Source organism: Cyanistes caeruleus, chromosome 3, assembly GCF_971803275.1.
Source record: "Cyanistes caeruleus chromosome 3, bCyaCae1.hap1.1, whole genome shotgun sequence".
Lineage (NCBI taxonomy): Eukaryota > Metazoa > Chordata > Aves > Passeriformes > Paridae > Cyanistes > Cyanistes caeruleus.
In genome coordinates this window covers 14402541-14428069 of record NC_141703.1, presented here as the reverse complement: position 1 = coordinate 14428069, position 25529 = coordinate 14402541, and the positions used below count along the sequence as shown (strand labels likewise).

The 25529-nt window shown below is 39.2% G+C and overlaps 2 protein-coding genes across 4 annotated transcripts in view; one reads left to right on the top strand and one right to left on the bottom strand.

Moving 5' to 3' along the window:
• MBTPS2 (membrane bound transcription factor peptidase, site 2) overlaps positions 1–24058 on the top strand; it is a 40508-nt gene extending 16450 nt beyond the window's left edge. For all 3 annotated transcript variants that reach the window (XM_086879908.1, XM_086879909.1, XM_086879910.1), the window contains exons 6-11: positions 688–806; positions 1680–1860; positions 4438–4532; positions 6750–6945; positions 16830–16905; positions 18212–24058. In XM_086879908.1, coding sequence (XP_086736034.1) covers positions 688–806; positions 1680–1860; positions 4438–4532; positions 6750–6945; positions 16830–16905; positions 18212–18434 — 890 coding nt within the window. In that variant the 3' untranslated portion in view covers positions 18435–24058. The remainder of the gene's footprint in view (positions 1–687; positions 807–1679; positions 1861–4437; positions 4533–6749; positions 6946–16829; positions 16906–18211) is intronic.
• LOC147653969 (uncharacterized) lies at positions 11486–14218 on the bottom strand. The gene is made up of 6 exons (XM_086879913.1): positions 14010–14218; positions 13616–13672; positions 13462–13521; positions 12925–12996; positions 12330–12498; positions 11486–11831 (listed from the first exon to the last, which is right to left on the bottom strand). Exons 1-6 carry the CDS (start codon positions 14107–14109, stop codon positions 11738–11740), a joined length of 552 nt encoding a protein of 183 aa, XP_086736039.1. The 5' UTR covers positions 14110–14218; the 3' UTR covers positions 11486–11737.
• Positions 24059–25529: the final 1471 nt, after the last annotated feature.

Sequence of the window (25529 nt, the reverse complement as noted above, 5' to 3'; positions counted from 1 at the left end):
GTTTCTTGATGGGCTTTTAGGTCCATATTTTCTTGTAGAAGAAGGCTTTTTTTCAAATAGTTACCTAAATTTGTTTGGCACATATACATGTAAGAATTTTAATTGAAATATTGTAGGTTACCATCACAAATACTGAATTGTAAGTAAATTTCAAGCATATTCCTCTCTAGGACAAACAGTATTTATTAAAAAATAAGCCCATTTATTGAAATTTTTAAATTCAACAGTTATTGTGGTAGAAGGTAACACATAATACATTTCATTCTGCTATTAAAAAAAATATTTGTGAAGACAACTTTGTAGATATCAACTATATTTTAATAGCTGATTGAGAAACACAGTTTTTCTTCTGGGTACATTGCCTTCTCATACTTAGAAGAGTAGTGGTACATGAAATCTTTATCTGGTAGAGTGGCACCTTGGAAATGGACTTACTGCTCTCCTGATCGTATAATTCTCAGGGGCTTAGAGGTTTATCTAAAACTCCTTTACAAAGTGGCATCATAAAAGCTAAAGTTTGTAATCTTTGTACTCTTCTTTTATGCCTATGTTCATAAATTAACTTTTCATTTATTCTTACAGTAATAATTTCAGGAAAGTTAATTAAAGACAGCTGTAGGGTCATTTAAAAACCAGCTTTTTGTCATTACTGTTCATTTAAAAACATTTTCTTTGCCTTCTTTTTAGGGGTGTGGCATAATTTTGTTCTTGGTGTTGCCAGTTTCATGGTGTTGTTTCTGCTGCCAGCCATTCTTTTCCCTTTCTATTACACGGGTGTTGGGGCACTTGTCACTGAGGTTGCAGAGGTAAGAAGGATATTTGCTGTTTCCATATTGCATGCTTTGTGACCTGAAATGTACCTGTATCTCATATTTTCTCAGTCAGGTTTTGTCCGTGCAGTCCTTTGCAGAATCTAATATACTGAACTTCTTGCCTGAAGTTTTCCTTTCAGTCTCTTAGTATTAGTATCTTAGTATTAGTAAATAAAGGAACCTGGTAGGAATAATGGTAGACTAATTAGCATGCTATAAAACTGTTGAGACATTTTAAATGAATTTGTGGGTTTATTTCTGGGAGTTTTTAACTGTTTTTCAGTATTGGCACAAAGCAAATCTACTGGAAACTGCATTATCACTCCAGTTACTGCTATCTGTTTTTAATGTTAAAGATTATTTTGAGCTGATTTCCTTGTTTGGTCAGCTGGAAGCAAAGTAGAGATAGACTTCTGGAATTCTGGAAAGGAATAATTTTTTTCTGAGTTAACCAGATGCAGCACAGTTGAACAGCAGAGCTGAAAGGATACATTCTTTCTTGGATCTAAAAGTCAATTGTTAAAACCCAGGAGAGAGTGACATTTATAATGCTTTATTACCTTTGAAAGTATAGGTACACCTATTCAGGATTCAGGGTATTAAAGTATAGGTACACCTATTCAGGATTCAGGGTATTAAGTTTAATTTAATTTAGTAAGTTCTGGGTTTTCTTACCATTTTGACCTATATGAAAATAATTACACAAATTTGAAGATGTCTCCAGGACACTTGGAGACTTCCTTTTCCTTCCCCTTCCCCCCATTTTTTAGTGTCTGAACCTAAAGATTCCATAGGATTCAGTTGAACTGTAATCAATCCTTATGGTTTTAACAATACTGATATGACTGACTTCACTGTTCTTCTCAGGATTCTCCTGCCAATGGACCGCGAGGTCTTTTTGTGGGAGACCTTGTCACTAACCTACAAGACTGCCCAGTTTATAATGTGGAAGACTGGAATTCCTGTCTGGGAGACATCTCAGAGAAGTCACAGGTCGGCTACTGTGTAAGTGCAGCCACCCTACAGCAATTAAGCTTTCCAGCTAGAGGTATGACTTAAGGTGCTCTCCTCATTATTTTGTATGTTAATTATATTTTCATTTTATCATGTCTTAAAGACTATTTTGGATTTAGAATTTGTTGTTACGGTCAGATTTTTTGTAAGTCAAATCTGCAGTCCTGTCTTAAGCAGTTACTATTTATATATATATTATATATATATAATATTATATATATATATGTATGTATATATGTGTATATATATATATATATATAAAAATATGTGTCATAATACACACACACACATATATACATATATACATACATATATATAATATGTGCCATGCTGTTTTATGAAATCTGAAAGTGAGGGAAGGCTAGGTAGAGGAATTTCTCTTGTCTTTCAGTCATCCTGTGCAAATACCCTGTATGATCTGAATAATAAAATTTGCTTCTTCAGGTTATTGCAGAACTTAGCAGTAGTACAATTATCTCCTCTGTTTTAAGTTCTGTAAAATGGATCAACTCAGTGTTCTTTTGCAGATGTATTTTTCATGTTACCTCACAGCTTTGATCAGCATGAAATTGCATATTGTAGGATTTAACCCAATGATGTGCTTTATTATGGTCCCTTCTTTGGATCTGTCTCCCTATAGGGTTTTATGTCATTGCCCATAAACTCAATTTTGTCTGGATTGCACATATTGCTTCTGGAAGTCAGTCTACTTCCTTCTGTTTTCTTTTGTACATTAGAGTGCTTGTTGCTGTAAGGGCTTACCCCCAGGAAACCAAAAAAAAACCCCAAAAAAAACCCTGAACTAAACTAGAACAATAAACAAAAATAGAGTAGAACAAAAAAGAACAGTCAAGTTAAATTGGCTGAGCGTCTTGTGACATGCCCTGAAGATCTCTAAGATTTCTTTCGTGCAAGCATTCATGGAAAATGAATTCCAGAGGTAAGGGGTTGCTGCTGAGTGAAGCCTGTAGGATGTTATTCAGAGCTTTAAAATTATCACTGCATTTTTCCATCATCCTGGAAAGAAACAGGAGGTCAGGCAACTTGACTGTCCATGGTTTTGATGCACTACAGTGCTTTTGTAAGTCTGAAAAAGTAATTTATTTTTTTTTAGTATGTAAAGAAAGTGGTCCTATAACTGGTACTAAGATAAATATTTGAACTGGAAACTAGTGGCAAATGGGTAAGAACCTGCTTTTAGAGGTCTGACAGTTTGGATTATGCTTCTGAAGAGGAGTGCAGCTTTGGCCCATGCTTTCAGCTGGGCAGGGATGGCAAGAGCCGATTCTCAGATGTTTTAGGTATATATATATCCTCAGATTCTGCTGTTCTCTGAAGTGCAATTTCGGAATCATGGGTGATAAAACTGCATATTCTGCAGATGGACCAATCCTATTTAGATTGAAATACTAGAGGCTTAGTGCTGTAGACTCAATATTGCTTCCAAGCCTGGTTGCTGTATTGTGTTAGCAGCCCATTGTCCACACTACTGCCTTCTAATCAGACCAGTCTGTCTGCATTTTCGGAGTCATAAGCCTCCAGCAGTGAGAAATATTCCTCTGAAATTAAATGAACTCTCTTTGGTCTCCAGCAGCTGTCATTTATCAAGATCTTGACTGTTCATAACTTGACATAAATACAGAGCATTGATAAAAATGTATATAGCAAATGAATTCCATCTAGTTGACCATAAAACTAATGGAGAGTGAACTGAGTATTGAAGCTAGAGAAAAAACAATGCCCTAAGGATCTTCTTGAAATTTAAAAAAAAAGTGTTTTCAATGTAGTTTATAAGGAAACTAATTTCATGGTCATTTGCTTTTCAAAAATATATGTAGTTTCTTAGCCTCAGGGTACTTGAAAAAAGGTTTGTACGGCACAGTGCTTGCACCTGTAAGCCCCAGGCATAAAGTTCCATGTCAGTGGATTGCAGGTTATGCAGTGATAAATCAGCAACCAGTATCACAGGCTTGATCTCCCTGAGGAAGGGACTGCAGTTGCTGTGATACAGAGCCTTACTGTGACCATTCTTCGGTGTCTGTGTATGTTTAAGCTGTTGTTGGACAGTAAGTTAGGCTTAGTTCATTTCCAGAACATATGTACGAAGGTTCTTTTCTAGGCTAGTTAAATCATGGTTTAAAACATCATTTATTCACTGCTGTAGCCTTCAAGGCTTGGAAAGCTTTCATAATCTGAGTCTTGTAAAGGCTTTCATGATTTAAAAAAGTATGTTTTGAGTCTTGGCCATTTCCATAGCCAGCCAGTGAAATCAGTACTGTAGTAGCTAACAAATTTCTATGCCAACCATTGGTGCAAGTTAGGGGCAATGGATATAAAAGTGTTTTGCAACTTGTAATGCTTAAAACATTGCAGTGGTAGATCCCCAGCATCTCAAGGAGATTTATTAAGGTGAAAAAATCAGTATGTGGCAAGACTGAAATCATGTGACATTCACACATATTGGTGGTGAAGCTTTATTTTTAGTTGAGCCTCTGCTAGGCTGTGTGAATGACTGCAATTCTTGAAGGCTGTAGGATGATTGCTTTACTTCATTCAGAGACTAATTTTTCTCAGCAAATAATATTCTTTGCTCTATGCCTATGTTCTTTAGTCTACAGGAGACTTGATGGCACAGTTGAATGTTGTAGTAACAACAGCCTCACAGACATTTGCTTTTCATACAGCAGTAAGTTGGACAGCCATCTGGTAAGTTACTTAAACTACTAATTCTCTTTGGTAAATCTAATTGTTTTTACATTAAATTAGTAATATTTACTGACACTTATGCAGCATACTCAAGTGTTTAAGAATATCCAATTTGTAATAAAGGTATGCCTGTATTCTCCAATTACAGCTTAAAAAACCACAATATATTGGTTATGATTTTTCCCATAATAAAACAGGGGGTCTCTGAAAGAATCATAAAAAAACTTAGATACTTCATTCCTTTAGGCAGAAAAACACCTCAGTCATTTTCAGTATTCTGGATGCACAATACTGGTGAGAAAAAACAACTTTTGAGAAGAGGGTGAAATTACTTATTTTGGTGTTTCACTCTTTAAAGGAATTGAGCACTACAGGGAAAGCAAAGCCCTGGACTACCTGTTCAGTTATTTTGTCTGAAGCCAGCAGTGCTGCTCCCTAAATTTAAATAAAAGCATTCAGGAGAAGGTCCTAGAGATTGCCCAGTTTCTCAGAATAAGAGCCGTACTTGAATCTTTTTAAACCATGTTGATTTTCTTGTCATAGAGAAACAAAGTTTCTCAGGATTTTGACTTACTCTCTTATAAAAGTGTTTAGCAGCATTCCAGTGCCTAAGGGGGCTGCAAGAAAGCTGTAGAGAGACTTTTCACAGGGGCAGGTAGTGGTAGGACAAGGGAGAATGGCTTTAAACTGAAAGAGGGCAGGTTTAGATTAGGTTCTAGGAAGAAATTCTTTAGTGGGAGGGCAGTGAGGCCCTGGCACAGGTTACCCAGAGAAGCTGTGGATGCCCCATCCCTGGAAGTGTTCAAGGCCAGGCTGGATGGGGCTTTGAGCAACCTGGTCTGGGGGAAGGTGTCCCTGCCCGTGACTGGGGTTGTAATGAGGTATCTTTAAGGTCACTTCCAGCCCAAGCCATTCTATGATTCTATGAAAATACATCAGTGTTTGTTAACATACGTGTTCCATACTGATGGTGATGGAGTATTTCTGTTGGCTCTTTAAAAGCAGAAGAGCACAAGAATCAACTGTGTAAACTTTTCTACACATACCAGTTTGTTATTGTTCTGACTCTAGTGATAAATACCCAAAGAAATTCAGATAATTTTTTTCCAAATCTGATATGTTTACAGTTTCTGCAGTGGTAAACTTGCCACTCCAGGGTGTTTTTGTGGTATTTAACCACTAAGAGTTGAACACATTCCAGTGGTCCATTTGAAATACAGCAGTGGCAGCAAGATTTGATAAATCACTATTCCATTGAGCCTGGGCATTCTTAAGCTTGTAGCTGCTACTTATGAGCAGGATAGAAATAAAAGCATCAGGAAGCTTGAGACCTTGTGACTTTCAAGTGTCCTTAGAATGGTTGTGAGTTTTTGAACAGTTTTTTTAAATGGTCTTTGCAGTGCTATGCAGCAGTTTTTGAAAGTGTGTTCTCTCCCTCATTAGAATGGAGGGAATTTGTATCAAAGTTAATGGTGAGGGTCTGACACTCATGCATTCATGAGGAGTGCAATGATCAGGCTGAGAAGGTAGAAATTACTTCTGGTTTTCCTCCTAAGGCAAACAGCAGATTAAGATTCCTTGCTTCTGTTTTTAGAACAAAAGGAAACGTGTCACTGAGATTTTAAGAGACATGAAAGGGAAAACTAATTTCCTGTTCCTTTCTGCTGTAGTGTCTTTGGCCTATGGGGAGCAAGAAAGATCTGGTCTGTCAGACTTAGAGAGTGAAAGAGTTTTATAGGCAGGGGTTGGGGCACAGCAGTGCATTGAGTCCTGTGTTCATCTTGAGAACATTTTCTTAGCTACCACATACCTGGTAGGTTTGTTGGTTTATTTGCTGAAACTTCAGCTTGAACAGATAAGTCACTATGATGCTGTTACAGGCTCTGTCCATTAGAAATCACTGACCTATGTTAAGATTTCATGGTTTTTTGTTGTGCATATGTGTACTTTTCTAGAAATAGTTTGCTTGTATTTTGGTATATGTGCATACCCTCTCTTCCACACTACAGAACAAGGAATGACAGGTTGAATGTGTATCAGGTAGAGAGTCGTCAGGACTTGACAACAAAAAACTAGGGAAAAAAGTCAGATTTTAGCTCTTTATGGGCTTATAACAGAGAAGCGTTTCTTTGCTTAAAAAGGAGTATTTTGTTCTTTTATTGTGATCTGCTGGAAAATACCTTTACCTTTCATAATGATATTAAATACCCTTTGCAGTATGCCTGTCTGCCAGCACGAAAAGTTATTGAAGCCAGCAAAGTTTGTCGAACCAACATGGACTGCCATAAGGACTTTGTTCCAAGCTTTTGTGTGACTCCTTCTTTGGAGAACCAAACAAGGCTAATCAGGGTAAAGCATCCACCCCATATTGACATGCTCTATGTAGGACACCCCATGCATCTTCAGTACACAGGTTGGTATTATTTATTGAAAATTTAGCAAAAACAATCTCTAATATGGTTTCCTTTGCCTGCCTGCTGGTACAAGGTTTTGAAGTGCTTCTTAGTTAATTTGTTTAAAACAGAATCCATTTCTTGTTAAAGCCAGTGTAGAGACATGGACTATTAAGGCCTAAAATGAAATGTTCACAGTGCAATGAGTTATGAATGTAATAGAAACCATATGTGATATGACGTGGTTGTTTTTTCAGAAAAGTGTGAAAGGGCTATTTCTTGAACAGATCTTACTCAGGTTAGTCATAGGAACCAGGTATCTGCATTTTCCTAGCACGTAAATGTCTCAAAATGCTATTGTAAAATCTCTAGTGCACCTTGTTCCAACACCTTGCCTGGAATATTAGCATGACTGCTTAAATCACACCTAATATCCAAGTATCTGTGACAGATTCCCATGACTACTGAGCCACAAGTGTTACGACAACATAGTTTTTTCCTGATCTATTTTTTTCATTTGACTGCCCTAAATTAAGTAACATTTAAAATTTTAGTTCCTTACTTTGAAATTCACTGTGACTCTCCTTTGGGCATCGTATATAAATAAAAAGTAATTCTGCTCCTGAAGTGAGTATGGAAAGAATGAAAAAAATCATCAACATCCTACTTGACAGATTGAGTGGCATGGTAAAAATTAGCTGCAGATGGGTTTTAAGAAGTTTGAAGTGTTAAATTACTATCCCTTCCTGTGTGGAAGGTATCTGTTCCTCACAGGCAGCTGAAACTCTCAGGGTGATTTTACCTCAAACACCTTGGGAAGTATCTCCTTAGGAAGGCATTGCACTTTTCTGAATAAGCACTGAAATTAAGTACAAAAGAGCTATAGAAACAGTGATGAAATCTGGTAGTGTAAATCCATTAACATTCTTGGATACCATATTTTTAGTTAAACTATCAGTCCTTATTTTTTCATACTCTTAATTTGATACTCTGTGAGGAGTTACTTTCATACATATACTCTCATTTAAGCCCAAAATATGATCTCTTCATTTGTTACTTCTGGCCTCATGCCATTTAAGAGGAAGACATTGTTCAGTTGTGTTACCAACACACACTATTATGTCTTATGATATTTATTTCAAATGCAGCAACATATTTTAAGAATAGAGTTTTATAATTGTTCAGAATTCCTTTTCTTGGACTTTACCAATACAAGCTATTGGTACTGAAGAACAGTTGATGTTCTCTTTTCAATACATTGGAGCAATGGAGTTTTCATTGGTGTTTCCCACTGCGGTAATTCTGCAGAAGAATTGAACCTGCCAGTCTTTCAGAAGCCAGAAAATAATGTTATTGCATTTAAAGAGATAGTTCTTCTTTAAGATGTTACTTTGTGAAAATCCTGTTTGCTTACACATGTAGGAGTAGAATTTTGAAGTGATTTACCCTTGGAATTGTGCACTGAATTAATTAATTTGAAAGCTAGAAGTTTGATTTTATTACCAGATTTGCTGCAAATGCAATCTATGCTCTTATGTTCCTTTTGGAAAAACACAAGACCTAAAATGATAGGATCCTGGCTTGGGTAGCAGGCAGTCTGCTGTATCATTGTAGAGTTTCATGCATTCCAATGGAACAACTTCTAAATATTTCAGACTTAGCATTGCACTGTACAGGACTAGCCGGGGCCAAGAGGTTTAGTGTGGGTTTTTTTTCCCCAAATATGACCCATCAGAATGTAACTGTTTTTTACAGTTAAAAAAATAAATTAATTTCTACTTCCTCTACTGTGTGAGCTTTGAAATAGGAATATGTTTTAGTGAAATGCTTAATTCTTTAGCCTGATCTTTCTGCCCACTGGAAACTTTACTTTTTAGAGTGGTGCTACGTTTAACACACAACATAATACGGGAGTTGTAGTACTAATGTGTACTATGACTATACTTTCTCTAGGAGTGTCACTAAAACAATGTTTCAATAACATTCTAAAAGTATGCATGCATTATTTTCTGCGTAGGCTTGCATTGCTGTCATGGTAGCCCTGATTTATGGAGAATCAGTAATTATTTCATATTTTCGTTAGAAGATCATTTCTAGATGACATATTATTTTAAAAAGTATATCCAGGTTAGCTACTTAGAATAAATAGTCTCTATGGTTTATTTCTGTTAAATCTAACTGTTGCCTTAAATTAAAATGTCCTAGAAAAAACATTTTTGTTGATACTGAGGCTATATATACCACTTGTTTTCAGTATTTAAAGAATAGCAAAACTTTGAAGAATTATAATCATAAGTAAACTTTCAGTGATAGAGATTTGGTCAAAACTAAAACAGAAGGATGATTAGGAGTGCATGTTGTTTGGGTCAGACACAGTGAGTAATGCTTTAAATTAGCATTCTTTCTGTAAGAAGTATCTAATATTATCCAGTATAAATTCATACTGTTGCTTCAATACACATGGTATTAAGTCTTTTAAGCTCTTCTTATTGCAGGCCAATTATGCTCTAGAGTCCCTTTCTCTGCTGGACAGTTGATATGTAAGGTTGAAATGGAGGGCCCTGTCAGTACTGCCATGCAAATTTGCAATGTTTCTTCTTTATTATGTATGAGGGGTTTTATTCCCTTATGTAATTTCTAATAGTGCAACATTTTTGCTTCCTTGTCTGGCCCTTGTTGGGAAGAGTCTGGTGACTAAGATCTCTATTAGGAATTCACATTTCTTGAGGAAACATAATATTCCTGAATGTTATTCTTGCCCATCACAGACCAAAAACTGTAAGATTTTCTTCATGAAAAGAAGATGGAATTTACCTAGAAGATCATTTCCTCAAGTTTGACCAGTCTTCTACTTCTGTTGTATCCAAGTCTTCTAAAAAAAAACAAAACACAAAAGGCACTTCCTGGCTTTGGGCATGCTCATGAGCAGCACCAGCCATAATCCATGGTGAAGGTCTCTCTGGTTCAGCTTGTTCTCTCAGTATTTCCATGCTTGTTTACCCTTATAGCTGAGGGTGGTCCTATATCGCTTTTAACTCAGGTTTAAAGGATTACACATATAGTCCTTCTGGAGACCACACAGGAATATTTCATGTCATGTTGTCTGTTTCCTGCCTGTCATACATACTCTTTCCCCCATGAAGAAGTTTTGAAAAGCTCTTTGGTCAACCTAGTCTCTGAGTCACTTCCAATTAAAATTGTGTCTGTTGTGAATTCTTCTCAGTATTTGCCAACACCATGTAGCATTAGCCGACAAAAGAAATGTTATTTCCAGGTCAAAGAATTGTTTAATTAGAGTGGGCAAACAATGACTGTTTTCTCTCAACTGGGCTCATTTCTGTTCACCTCTCCCCAGCAGTGTCTTTGAAGACAAGCCTGTAGAGCAGAATTTCTGTAATTCTGTTATTCTTCAGAGGACAGATTTGCCTACTGCCATTAGGTTTGATCCATTACAACCACAAAATTCATTGTTTCATATTACAGTCCCTAGAGCTCAGTCCAGCAACTTCCTGAAGAGTTTCTCTGTGTTTGGAGCTTGCTTCAGCAGAAAAGTTTGGAGTTGAGATCCATGTCTAGTGGCTCTCAGTGACAACAGTTTATTGTAACAAAGACAGAAGATCAATGATCCATTCTCAATGTAGGCATAATTTCAGGTTCAGGATGGTGGCTTGGTAGTGGCCATTAGGTATTTGTCAAGAAGCAGTCAAGCTTTGAAACTACAGTGTTTTGCAGTGTGTGTCTTTTCAAATCTGAATACACTGGCTGTCTCAGCCATTTTGCTATTTTGGCTCATGAACAGGAGTTTTGATCAGATGTTCTGATATCAGCCTTCAACTTGACAAGTTGTTTGCTTTGGATATCACTTGACCTGTGCATACAGACAAACGGTGATGTGAGGCTGGAGAGCAGCCCTGCAGAAAGACATCTGAAGTGTCTTGGTGAGTGACAAGTTGAACATGAGCCAACAGTGCCCTGGCAGCCAGGAGGGGCATCAGGGACAGCATCACCAGCTGGGCAAGAGAGGGGATTGTGCTGCTCTGCTCTGCTCTGCACTGCACTCACCTCGAGTGCTGGGGGCAGTTTTGGGCACCACAGTATAAGGAAGATATAAAGCCATTAGAGAGCATCCAGAGGAGGGCTATGAAGATGGTGAAGGGTCTAGTCAGGAAACTATTTGAGGAGCAGCTGAGGTCACTCGGCTTCCTCAGCCTGGAGGAAATCTCTTCATGGTCTACAATCTCACTAGGGGAAGTGGAGGAGCAGGCACTGATCTCTCTGGTGACCAGTGACAGGACTTTAGGAAATGGCCTGAAACTGTGCCAGGGGAGGTTTAGGTCAGATATCAGGAAAAGGTTCTTCACCCAGAGGGTGGTCAGGCAGTGGAGCAGGCTCTCCAGGGAAATGGTCATGACACCAAGCCTGACAGAGTTCAAGCAGCATTTGGACAGTGCTCTCAGGCACATGATGTGACTCTTGGGTGTGTCCTGTGCAGGGCCAGGAGTTAGACTTGATAATCCTTGTGAGTCCCTTTCAACTCAGGATATTCTGATACTATGCAAATCCTTGTGTGAAGACTGTCCCTTTTATTCAGACAAAAAGCCGATCCCTGAAGCTGTTGGTTATGTTTCTGTCAGCCCAATCCCTACCCTGGCAGGCCCACCTTCAGCTTTGTCTGGAGGGCTGGGCCAGCAAGTTTGGGGGTGGAGGAGGCTGTTTCTGTTGCGGCTGGGGCTGGGCAGTTCCCAGCCAGTTCCCGAGGAGGGGCAGGGGAAGAGGGACAGCTCAGGGATCAGGTGTGTGAGTTTCTTTGGGCTACTGCAGTGGCAGGGCAGGTTCAGGTGAACTGGGCTGGCTTTCTGAGCCTGTGATCAGTCCAGTGCGTTCTTGCTGGTCTCCAGGGACACGCCTGTGGAGAGAGGAGGTGGCTAAGCTGCAGGTGAGACACAAGGGCTCTCCTCCACAGCAGGGCCCAGAACTGGCAGGGCTCACTGCTGTGAGTGGAACTGCTGGCACACCTTGGCAGAGGGACAGCCAAGCAGGGGGACTCCTCTGGGCAGGTTCACTGGTCAGTACAGTGCCAATGCATCTCTTGCTTTCTAGAGCAATACCACCCTCTGCACTTTTTCATTCTGACTTTGTTTTGCCTCTGCCTGTTGCTCATGCAAGCTACTCTTGTCCAGGCAGGCCCAGTTTGAGCAAACTCTGGCTCCAATCCAAGTAGGGTCCCCAAGAGAAGACCCAGAAAATAAGAGGCCAGTTAAAGCTTCTGACAGCTGCAGAAGCCTCGGCAGAGTTTTTCGACCAACGACTGACTTGCTGCTGCTCAACAGCCTGACTAGAAATGCTTTGTGGCTGTGAGCTGCCTTTGAAGAAAGCAGGAGCTGTGGGGGGATCGATGACTCACCGTTTTCTCTCACACCACCAGCAGACTGCAAGAGAACACATCAGTATCCCAGCTGGCACAACAACCAGGACTATCACTATGCCTATCATACAGCCTGCTCCATGACAGAAAACACTTTCGATGTCCTCATGGGCATTAGGAACTTGTTTGGTTGTTTCTCCAGCCTTTTCTGCAGAGTAATTCAAAGTGTTAGCCTGTCATCTGCCAGTTTACCACTTGTGAACTTACAGCATGTTTGATATCACCAGAATGTTCTGTTTTCCCCCATTGCTGGTCCTGGAAGCACACTCCCGCCCTTTGTGGACAGGTTGTCCCTCTGAACAGAACTCAAGTGATCAGGAGGAGAGCACAGTGGGGAGCACTGCTGCTTGTCCAGTCACTCCTTTGACAAAAACTCATCAGGAAATTCCACCTGCAATTCTCCCTCTCTGGGCCAGCTCCCACACCCCAAGGGGTTGAAGTCAGGCCCTCACAGAAGACACTTGAACCTTGTTCTCCCTGTCTGCCTTTTCTCCAGCATGGGCATCCCTTGCAACCACTCCCAGGTTTCAGGATGTATCTGCTCATAAGGGACCCCAGCAGAACTGCTCAGTACCTGAGTGTTTTGGGCTTGCTTGAGGAGATTCACCAGCTTTCTCATTCTGTTTTTCTCCAGACTTTGGCAGCACTGCCAAAAAGCAGAGACAGGTAAGGCCTCAGCATGGCTCAGGCATGGAGGATGGTGAGGTTCCCTCTACCTTCCTTGCCCAATATGTGAGTCAGACCTGGACTCAGCTCATGAGAGGGATCCTGCCTGGGGCTAATTTCATGCTTTGGCTATCTAGGTACTCAGGGCAAGCTCTGGGATGAAGCTGCAGAGGGGGAGCTATGTTTGTGCAAGAGTCCTGTTTTTCATTGTCTCTGCAATGAGATCCAGATGTCTTGAACCAAACATGCTTTCAGCTTAGTTACTGATGTGACATGCAAGAGTAGGCACTGAGGAAAGAGCCTGCTGCCACACAGCCATCCTGTGCTGACCATACAACAGCAATTACCTGGCTATGCCAGAGGCTGGCATCGGCCTTGGAATGAGCAACTTCCATTTCACATGAAAGGAAGATTAAAAGGTAAATGGACCTTCCAGCTAACTTACCTGCGGGATTATGCGTATGCTTGATAACTGAAGATCTCCGCAAGCTATCAGCCTCAACATCTTAAAGAAAATTTTTCATTAGTAAGCTATTGACTTAGTGATAGTTATTCTTTCAAAGGAAGGAACATTGAGAGCTCACATGCTCCAGGCTTACCCAAGGGCTCCAAACCATCTTTCTGCCAAGCTGCCAGAGAATCTGCTAGAGAGTCAGCTAGAAGCAAGCACAGAGAAATGTTTCCATTGCGTGTTGGGGTCTTCTGCTTTTCTGTACAGAAGCGTTGGGTGGGGGGGTCAGGTAACAACATGGGAACAAGATGTCAGTGGATTGCCAGAGCTGCAGAGGAGGACATGGGGACTTCTGAGCTGGTAGCTCAGCACTTTTCAAACACAATGTGCAGCAGCCCTGGAGGAGAGATGGACCCTTGGGACTTTATTAACAGGAGAGTGCTCACCCAGAGGAAACCCTCACTTAAGCACCAGAGAAGAAAACACATCGATGAGAAGACCCCACTAGCCCTTGGAGGGCTGGACCAATGCTGGCAGCTTACCTGCTTCCTGTGATTTGTGTGGAGCATAGTTGGCTGCCCCAGGATGCAGGACCATCAGGAGGATGAGGAGGGAGAGGAAAAGACGGTGGACAAGGGCCATGGTTCCCCTTCTACCACACTGCTGCTGTTGCAGTCAGGGATGGGGCCTGAGCCGTTGGTTCTTATGGCCAGTGCAGTGCCATGGAGCTCTGTGACCTCATGGCCCTGTGCTGCCAGGGCAGGGCTGTGTGGGGATGGCATTCAGGATGCTCATGGAGAGCTGCTGGGGCAGTGTGGGGCTGTGTGACCTCATGACACCATGCAGCCAGGGCAGGGCTGTGTGGGGATGGCACTCAGAGTGCTCCTGGGAAGCTGCCCTCCCAAGAAGGGGAACACATGCCATAGGGCAGCTCCACCCAAGGGCTGGGACACAGCTTCCCCACTGCAGGATCAAATATACCTTCTACAAGTTAGCTGAGTGGTGCAGTTGCACACCTGAAGGATGGGAAGCCATCCAGAGGGACCTGAACAAGCTTGAAAAGAATCCTCATGAGGTTCATTCAATAAGACCAGTTACAAGGTCCTGCACCTGCAATGGGGCAGGCCCCTGTATCAAGCTGCAGAAGTGGTGTCTTGGTTAACCAATATAATTTTTAAAATAAGGCTAAAAGAGTATTTTAATAAAATATTGCATTTAGTTGAGTAATTCCGTGTGTAGAATAGGTGTAAGGGAAAAAATATTGTATCTTTTGGGCTTTTTTGTGGTTCAACTATTGTTTTACCATAATGCTATGATACTAAAAACTGCTAGACAAACACAAAAAATATTTCAAAGAACTTTCCAGTTGTATCTCTGATAATCAGTGTCATATATTACAGGCTTTCTTCTAGAAAGAGATTAGATAAATGAAGAAATTCTTCACTAAACATGGTGAGACACTGAAACATGTTGCCCATAGAAATAGTGGATGCCCATCCCTGGTAGTGTTCACAGCAGAGCTGGATGGGGTTTTGAGCAACCTGGTCTAGTAGATGTTCCTACCTGTGCCAGGGAGGTTGGAACAAGATGCTGTTTAAGGTCCCTTCCTACCCAAATTATTCTATGATTCTGTGATTGACTTGGATAACTCTGTCTTTCTGAGCTGGGAGGTGTCCAGGATTTCTATCTGTTGTGTTTTTCACTCAGTCATCCAGCAGATTTATTTTCTCTCAGTTCCCCTAAACCAAATATCAGTCTTAAGCTTTAAGCAAAAACATGACTTTCAAGCACACTGGCAGTTTTGATACTGAAAATTTTCCTGCTTGTTGCCACACTAAACCCTTTTTTATTTTGGTTCTCCTTGCTATCCATATCTTTTCAACCCATGGTGTGTTTGCTGGCTGGACTTATCAGAAGGGCATCTATTAAGAAAAGAAAATGTCTTTATGTGACTGAATGGACCGGTTCTCTGCCTTATGTGACTTTAGAACTACTTTCCCTCATCTTTGTTGCTGTGTCCTTGAATTCTTTATTGAACCTGAAAAAATCGGATCTTACTCTTAAGTAAGATATACTTAGCAGCACTTTTGGTATGTTACGTTCCCAATGTTCTCTTAGCCTATGGTTAAAATTTCTCCGAGGGTGGGTTAAACTGTTCCTTTCCCAAGGGTTGTTTGTATTGAGTGGGATTTGAACTCTTGCCTTCAAATATCTCCGTGGAGGTATGTATTTCTTGTGGCTATAACTATTCTTCACATCAGGAAAATTCAGGCCATTGTGGCCAGCAACTCATATCTAAAATTCTTTAAAGACAGAGAGTATTGGTGGTACTATGCAAGTTTATTCTCAAGGTGGTTTTCTAATTCTGCATTAATTTACCATAACCTCTTCCTTCTCGGGATAAGACCCTGCTGTGCCTTCCTTTTAGTAGGAAAGGTGTCTTTCTTGCAGCTGTCACAGAATGGTTCTCAAACAGTCCCTGGTGCTGGAAGACCCAGAATGCTACCCAAATGAAACATCCCTGTACTAACAGTGTGCCTTCTGGCAGGTCTCAAACTACTGTACTTGCCTTGAAGAATCTCTCAGAAACATTTGACATGTAGTCTACTGAAGGTTCATGTGCACCTTCAAAGAACAGCGTAACACAGTAATAAAGTGTTTGACATCATGTGGTCCTTGACACTGCAATTTTCCAGTCACTATTTTTAAGGGTGCCAAGTCCCAACTCCCAGGTTTTTGAGTTGCACCAAGTCATATCTTGAAGTCACTTATCATCTGAACACAGAAGAGAAGCTATTTATGTACTGGCTAACTGGTGTTGGTTGGTGTGATGCAGCTGTGCATCCCCTCATAGCCTTTGCTTTCTCAGACAGACTCCAGAATTCTGCTCCCATATTGCCCACTGCCATACACCATGAGCTCAGCCCCGGGTTAGGGGGATCTGCAGGTACTGCAAGAGAAAATTTTTCTGCCCTTCAGAGAAAATACACGTGTGCACCCACAGTAGGCATGTGGACTGCATATGTTGAAAAGATCTGGTAACTATAATCATACTGGAATCACACAGTGGGGTCTTTATTACTAAAGATGCCTCTGAAAATATGTATTTTAGATCTGGTTTTACTGAAATGCTAATTGTATTTTGTGTAGTGACTTTACTGTGATAGTGGCCACATTTAAGAAAAATATAACAGCTGCACTCTTGTAAAAACAAAAAAAACAATCAAACCCTTATTGAGATTGATTATTTGTCCTGGAAGAGGATCATTTCACATGTGATTTTTTTTGCAAAATTATAATCTAAAATTCATAATGTTATAACCCTGGAATGACTATTCATGCTTTGCTTATTTTCATTTCAGTAAGTCTCAGCAGCTTTGTACCACGACAAAACTTTCTAAGTATCGATCTGCCTGTGGTGATAGAGACATTTTGCAAGTATCCTTTGAGGTATGTTTGTTCTTTTAAGGTAAGAAGGGAACTGTTCAGAATTTAGTGATCTAGCAAAATTTCAGTTGGATGTCATTTTAGACAGGATGCCCTGGAATATTTCTGTAGTGATTTGACATCTTTATCCCATCTCTGCATTGATTATTGTCCATGTGCCAAGCTAAAAATAACTCTCACTTTCTTGTGTTTAAGAGCATATTTTTGTTCAGTGCTTTTTTAACTCTTGAGAGGGTGAGCCTTAACGGATGTGACAAGAAAACTAAAGTAGGCCTTTAGCTTTAGTAGGAATTTAAAACAGAAAAAATAAGATGTTCCTGCTAGCTTTGCAATGTCAGAGTTTTATTATTTTTGTGTCATTCTACTGATCTAAATAACAGCTCAGTTTTAATTTTTTTTCTTCAAAAGAAAAGAAAATAATTATTCAAAAATCAGGATAATTCAGTTAACTCATGCTTAGTAATGAACAGAATTATATATGTACACATACATATAGATTAGTAGACTTGAACGTGGCTAATCTAGGAACCTTAGACACTGAAATGTTTTTGTGTTGCCATAGAATAACTGAACAGTGCAGTTCAGTTTAATAACAAGTCCACAGATTCAGAGTAAAGGTACCTCATAATCTCCCATTTTCTGGGGACACATCGAGGTTCACGCTGCCCCAGCTGCTTTCTGCTTCCTGCCTGGCCATTTAGGATGGAGGTAGGTACTGCAGTTAGCAGGCCCTTAACCTACAGTAAAAATTACCTGCTTGTGCCTCATTCTCATGTGCACACACATGTACAGAAATTCATTCAGCTTTTCTGGCTAAGAGGTAAGTAGGAGACATAGGTCAGATTTCTGTTTATATTCTAGTCATTTACTAGGAGGTGTTTTGGAAAATATTCTACTCATGATTCCATACTTGGGTCTAGAATACCTTCTTAGTTCAGATGTGGTGTGAGAGCTATAACCTTCCTCCAAAACCACACAAAGCAAGCAAAGAAAATGGTGGTTTTGCTGTCTCTTGCTTTCACTCAGGTCGTGAACAGTGCAGATTTAAGTATCCAAATTTACCTCTTAGAAAAAAATTTATAAAGGTAATTCTCTAAAAGGGTATATTATGGTGTAAAACTAATTTTACTCATATAATTTCTGTGAAATGGAATGGCAGCTAGAAAAATAACCCTTGTCTGTCTCTCTCTGCATACTAGAAATCCAATACATATATCTCTATTTTATTTTTTTTATTTTTTTTTTTTTTACATTTAATCAGATACTCTTAATGAACCTTAACTACATTCAAAATCAGGTACCTCATCTCACTATCAGGAGCATTGGCAGTTATCAATGCTGTACCCTGCTTCGCTTTGGATGGTCAGTGGATATTAAATTCCTTCCTGGAAGCCACACTGAGCTCCCTAATTGTAGAAAAACATAACAGAGAGCTTGTTGGGTTTTTGATTTTGCTTGCTGGTAGTGCACTTTTGGCTGCCAATGTTGCACTGGGACTTTGGATGGTGACAGCGCGATAGAACATTGGATTTTCTTCTATCAATTCTCAAAGTATACAGAAATAATGAATCCATTACCTTTTAAAATTTGGTACTGAGATTGAAATAATTCCCTTAAAATGACACCAAAAGAACAATCAACTGGTGGTTGCTGTTTTAATTTAAAACTTTACAACACCATGCCTGTGGTCATGGGAAATCTAATAGGAAAAAGTAGAAGCCTTTTTATTTACTCTTTAAGCATTGTATTAATTTTGGAGAAACTGCATTTTAAGATTTCATAGGAAAAAGTCAGACTTCATTAATTCAGATCTCAAAATAAGGGAATTATTTTGCTTCAAACATTTGTAAAGTGGGAGGAAAAAAACAGTTTTAGTTTATAATTTAAATAATTGTCTGTGTGGGCTCTGATCATTTCTCAATCAGCATAGTTTCAGTGACTTATTTTGGTTTTTTTTAGTCTGGTACTCTACCAAATGGCATTCTAAGAAGCCACAAAGTTTGGTCTCAAAATGGGGAAAAGCTAGGTAAATGCTTACCATGTGTTGATGGGGAGAGAGCAGCCATTTGGGTGAGTGGCTTTCCTTTTCACCTGGCCAAAATGACCGGAGGAATGTTGTCCTCAGGATGTAGATGAGAAGTGCCAATGTCTGCTAAAAATAAAGTGTGTGGGAGGATAACAAAGCCCACATGTTTGCGTTGCTTACACTTCCAGTTGTATATTATCATACGCAGCTGAAGTTTTTTTAAAGGCAATATTTGTCACCAATAGCTACAAGATAACTGAAATTCTGTTTCTGAGTGCTGAAGTATGCTGTGCACAGTTTTCCTAAGTGATGTGTAATGTTTGTGGTGTTTTACTCAGAAAATAATACTGTATTCTACCTGTTCACAGTTGAAAGTGAAACCCATTGTTTTTATGGTGTCTATCTTCTGATGCTATGCATGTAATATGTACAGTAACTCACTGATGGTTTTCTATATTTCAGAGGGTAATTTTCCTTTGCTAGGATTCATTCTGTTCAAACATAGCTAACAAAGATATTTAGCTGAAGCTGGTCTTAGATATGAATTATTTGGAGGAAGAATATGATTGTGACTTGAGCTATTTAAACATTTGGTTTTGCTTTCTGAGATGAATACAGACCATATCCTTGTTCTTGGATGAACAGCGGAAGCACAGTCAGTGTTTTACTGACTGAAGTATGTCTGACATACTTTGAAGCTCTTCAGGTCTGTTATGTTTTGTACCCAATAGGATTATATATTGAATGTCTTGTCCTTCTGTGATATATCACCTAGTTTATATAAATCAGGTTCAGTCAGAGTCTTGCCTCAATATAGGCTGATATTTAAACAAAATGCTCTGGTTTGGGAGCCTAAATATTTGAAATAAGAAATTTTTGAAAAATACCCTGCAACGTCTGCCTCATACAGTGCTCCCCATAGGAGCTTCTGCAGCTCAGAGTTCCTTTGCAGAATGGCCTTTCCATCAGGAACTGAAGTGGACCCTAAGCTCACAGATCCTGGCCTGCAGGGAGTACTGAAACATATATGACAAGGTAAAATAGATTCTTTTGGCACTTGAAGTGAAACCTTGGGTAATTTCAAAGTGGGGCTGAGCCAAATTCCTGGTGTTGCTGCATAGATTTATAACTCTATGATGTTTGCATTTGCCCATTGATGTGTACTTTAGCACAGTAGCTTTCACACTTAGATACACTCCTTTCTTACGATGGTGCAAGCAGTAATGAGAGACCATATTTATTTAATTTGTTATTGGCTCGTTTACATCCCTTTCCAGTGCTGCCACAGGCTGGGTGGGCCCTTGAAGTTCACCTCTGTGGCGTGGCTGGCCCGTGCCTCTCCTTTTCAGTCATTTCAACCCAGGCAAATTGGGACAGGTCCTGGCAGGAGAGAGTAAGTCCTCCAATCCAGTGTGAGCTGGCCTCTTTGGGGACCATTAAAAGTAACACGAAGTGTAAGAAAAAAAAAAACAAACTACACTAGGTAAGTCTAACTTGTCATCACTCCTGGAAACATAGCAGAGGTTTCAGAGTAGCAGTTCTGATGGGCTGCTCTACCATTCCTCAGTGTACAGAAGGACAGGAGCAGCCTAGTCCTTGCACTAGGCCTGGCTCTGAGGCTCTGTTCCAGACTGCTGTCTCACCTCAGTGACTGTTTACTGATTTGAGCTCTTCCTTTCAATGGCTCTGTGACACTTTCCTCTGTCTCATCCAATCTACAGTGCAAAACATTAATTTGCATTTAGAAGTTTTAATGTTTAGTAAGACAGGATATTTAGTTTCAAAACATGTCAAGTTAGATATTTATTCGTGTTGACTACAATGGCTTGGAACAATCCTTTAGCACAGTGCCTCTCATGAAGATGTAGGCAACAGATTTAGAAAAACCCAAAGCTGCTGAATTGACATGCATGAATTTCGTCTGCTATAATGAGGCTGGCAGGCTGTTCCTGGCTATTTAGTGTGCTACCAAAACATGAAGTTTTATCAAATGAAGCTAAAGCCACTTTGCTTTACAGAGTCACTGAAAGCCAAAGTTTTACCAAGTCGAACTTCAGTCTGTGTCTGACCTGATAAGCAAGAAGAGGGTGGAGAAGACATTGGTCATGGCTTTAGCAAAACAGACATGCTAGTGCACTGTAAATACACTAGTTATCTTGTATGGAAGAAAGAGTACTAGAAGTACTTAAAAATAATTCATGAGTCCATTTCTCCACATGCTAAAATTTGGCTGAGTAAGTGTTGATTTATGTATGTACAGGTTCTTTAAATCAAGACTTGAAGCAAACTGAGTGTGAATGGTGAGCCAGCACATCTTTGATTAGTGTGGACAAAGGTGGTACTTAGGTTGGACCACTCTCTGAAGAAGAGGTTGTTCAGTGGATCCATTTAATTCTCTATAATCCTAACACATGGATTACATTCTGATAAGCATGTGCCATACATACACTTACTGGAGGGATTTTTTCTGGCATTTTGGTCATCTATTTAGCAAGAGAAAACACGAAAGTACAGAGTGATTTTTGTGTGTTGGATTTTTAATGGAGTATTTCTGATGTGTGTTTTGTTTCTGTAAAAATAGGAAGTCTTTAAATCCTTCTACATCTTATTCTAATTAGCCCCTCAAAATCTTTAATACGGAATCCATCAATATAATTATAGGGCATATGACTGGACTATGAAACACAGCACTCTTAAAGATTGGATGGCTGCTACTTTTTATGTATATACTATGCATTTTAAATCTGTATCAGATGGAAAAAGTAATGTCTAATATTCAGAAATGTTATACTTAGCTTTTGTTTGAAAATTTCCAGAAAATTCCATAATTATAACCATTGTTCTACTTTGTTTTTTATTAAATTGTTTTTTATATCAGCAAATATTTACATGGCATGTTCTGATAATGCATGATATGACATGCAGATGGCAAACTCCTTAGCATGGGGATGTTACATGCTCTTTGCTAGTTTAGGAAATTAAAAACAGCTTGCTTCTGTACAAATTAAATGAAAGAGGCTTCACTAGAAAAAGTATAGACAAACTTGCAGATTAGTCATCCCAAATTATGAGCCACAGTGGAAAATTTTTTAACTCATCCTTTTTATTTAGAATTAAGCAACCATGTTGGTAGTTCCTTTCAGTGAGAATTCTGCATTGTGGGTATGTGTGTATACATACATTTGTATGACAGATACATACATGGCCATAGGATGGATTAGTGCTTTTTTAGGGATAGCTAACAGCAGTTCTCCTTATTCTGCAATGTAGGCTTTTGCTTTTCTTTTTCCTTCTCTCTGTGAATTCTGTCTGTGGTTTTCTCTGGATTTGAAGATAGAAACTTATGTTTTCTTCCCATTAGCAATTCTTAACTTCTTAATTAACAGAGGACGAGTGATGGGGACATGATGTAACCACAGCTGCATGAGTTTTGTTCAGCTGTTTAAAGTACGTTTCTTACTTTCTGTGAAGCCTCAGCTACAAGCATGATAAACACGGCTTTTTCAGGGCAACTTAAAAAGGTCAGCCTTGGAATCCATCACTCTCTTACTGCTGCTGTTTGTGCTGTTCTGGAGAACTGGGATGAACAAGACTGTGGAGGTCATCCTGAAGAAAGAAAGTTTTCAGGGCAGAACTCTCCATGGCAGTCAGGGTGTTTTAGCCTTCTTTTAACAAGGATATGTTTTGTTCAGTTTAGCACATCAGTATTCCCAGTGTTCCCATAGCTTCCCATACATTTCACATGATGCCAAAGGGTGACCTGTAGGAATATTTTTAAAATAAATTATATGTGTGTTACAAATTCAGAGGTTTCATACTGATCTGGATGTCACTAATGACAGATGAGGAAGGCTTATAAAGCTTTATATAGCCTAGTCTGTATTTAATTGTTTTAAAAATATGTGAGCTAAACTCTAGATATAAGTAGTTGTTTCTAAAATACGCATTCTGTACACCTGCATTCAGACCAATTTCCACAACCAGTCTTGTCTCAGCTTTGTTCTTGTAATCTTGTGAGTAAGGCATCTTGAATCTTAACACAGGTAAGATCCAATATTGGCAAATATTTTATACCTTCTTTATCTTGAATTTCATGTAGCACTTTCTATTGATAAGTTATTTAATGTGGCTGAGTTACCTGGGCATCAATGCAGCACTTGGGAGCATTGCACTGGGGACTGCCAGAAAACAGCAGCTTTGTGACTCCTGGTCTTCGGGCTCATCCACTCCATCACGTGAAGAGCAGATGGCAGCGTTTAAGGGCAGTGAAGGACTTCAGTTTATGGCAGCTTTATGAAACTTTCACACTGCTGACCCAGTGTGAAAGGACAGAAACAAAGAGCAGGATATGACACTGCAATTCCTTTCATTCCGTTTACATTGTCATGAAACCTGAAAAGAATTTGTAATTAACATTTCAGAGCAGGAAGATATGTTTTTCAGCCCTTCACTGAATCATTCAGTGACTAATGGTCAAACTTTTTTCTTAACAGTTTATCATTCCTTTGATAAATATGTGCTGAATAAGTAGCATGGATAGTTTTGGCTTATTTTGTAAAATGGACTTGGATATTTCTCACCTCTGGATGTTCATCCTGGGATGGTTTTTGCAGCATCATAGTATAATTGGTCTTTACTGATACTGGGTTGAAAGTTTAGAGGCTCTTTCCAAGCCATCACTAGGAAAATCTATTTCCAAGTTATTTGTTAATATTTTAAATTAATCTTTTCCTTACATGACATTGTTTTTAGATTTCATATACTCAGTTGATCTTATCTGAAGCCTGTGGATGGAATATGTATTGTTTAGAAATTCACTGTGGGGTTTTTTTTCCTCTACATGGCCTTATTTTTCACACTGACTCACAGCTGTGGAATGTTAGATTTCTAGACCCTTTGTTCCCACTATGCATTGTTCAGGATCATGGGTTTTTTTTAAAAAACGGGGAAAAAAAGAAGGCTTCATTTTGAAAATGTCAGCTAACAAATATATGGAACACTGAATAATGTATTGTGGTTTTGTTTTGCTTTTTTTCTCTATTTAATTAACCAAACAATAAGTATTGTTTTCTATGTATGATAAATGTATCCTGCAAATAAATTCATTGTCTGATTGTTGCTGTGCTTAAGTCTGTTTTTAAAAATAAGGTAGAGTGACATAATTCCTTATTAGTGGCAATTGCCATATTCTGTCATATATTCTTGTTCTCTCCATATGTGATTCATATTCTCTCTCTGGGTACCAACCTTTTCAGGATCTGACCACCTAAAAATAACTATCACTTTTGGTTCCCTTACTTATCAGCTTATAGACAAGCTGTTATAGACAACAGCAAGAGTTTTTGATGCTGCATGTCATCATCAAGGTAAACAAAACCACTGCTCTGGCCAGTCCTGTGAGAAGAACTTAGAATGTCAGTTCTTCAAAGGTGAACTTGCATATGACAACCTTTGATTTGTTTATCCAAGCCAGGCCAGAGCTGGGCACATCCCCTGGCTGGTTCTGGACAGGTTTCCTTGGGTATCCAGGTGGTGTCGGGGCTGTGCCAGCACAGCACACCCGCCTACTTCAGCTCTGTGTGAGAGGGAAGCGTTGTTGCTGTTTCTTGAGCAAGCTCATCTGGGGCCAGCCAGGTTATTTGTTCTGAGAACTAAATCGTCCTTTGTTGCTTATTGGACACGCTGTTACTTTATACAAGCAGAGCTGTTTCAGCAATTGTGGCTTTGTTCCCAGATAAAAGATGACCATGAGAAATGGACACAAAGCACAGATGGACACATTGGTAGGATTTCCCAGATAGGTTGCTATGCAGTTTTTGCAATTTTCTGAATTGTGTTTTTCTGGCATGAGGAAATGCCTCGGGTTTTTTTCCTCTCACCCATGTTAAAGGTAGATGCAATAGCATTTTTTTTTTCCTGAAGCATGTAAGCTTTTAGGAGAGTTCTGAGGTTTTTCAGCTGGTTTTGAAAATGTTATCTTTTACTGTGATGAGGTATGTTCCTCTTGTAGTCTGGAAAAACAATCAATTATATCCTAATGTCATCCTGAAAATGTTGCCTTATTCGCTAATGTAATTTCAGAGTGAAATTTTAAAAGAAATCCTGTATCTATGAATCTTATTGCTGGTAACTTTATAAAGAAAGCTAAATATAATTCTTTCTGTGATCATAGCGGTTTAAACCACCAAGGAGAAGCATTCCTAAACATCTTCAGTAGATCTGTATGCACTAAACTTGCTTAAATATTTAAGTATTTTTATGATCTTTTGATGTGACCTATACAACAAAATACAATTTAAGATTTGATTCTAATCTTAACGTGGTAAACAGATAATTCATAATATTTATGAGACTTAGCTCATAAATGTCTTGTAGACTAAAATTTTCCTCTTTTTTTTACCTCAGAGAGATGTGTTTGATGTTTGCTTTCATACTTTTTCATACTTTTAAGGCTCTGGTGTTGGATATTCTTACCAATTACATATCATATTCTCTGCATTTATGATTAGTTCTAGTTCTCTGTAGTTCTTTGCAAGTATATTAATGGCTGAATACTGTATCACTGCTACTTCTGACCATATTGAAAACA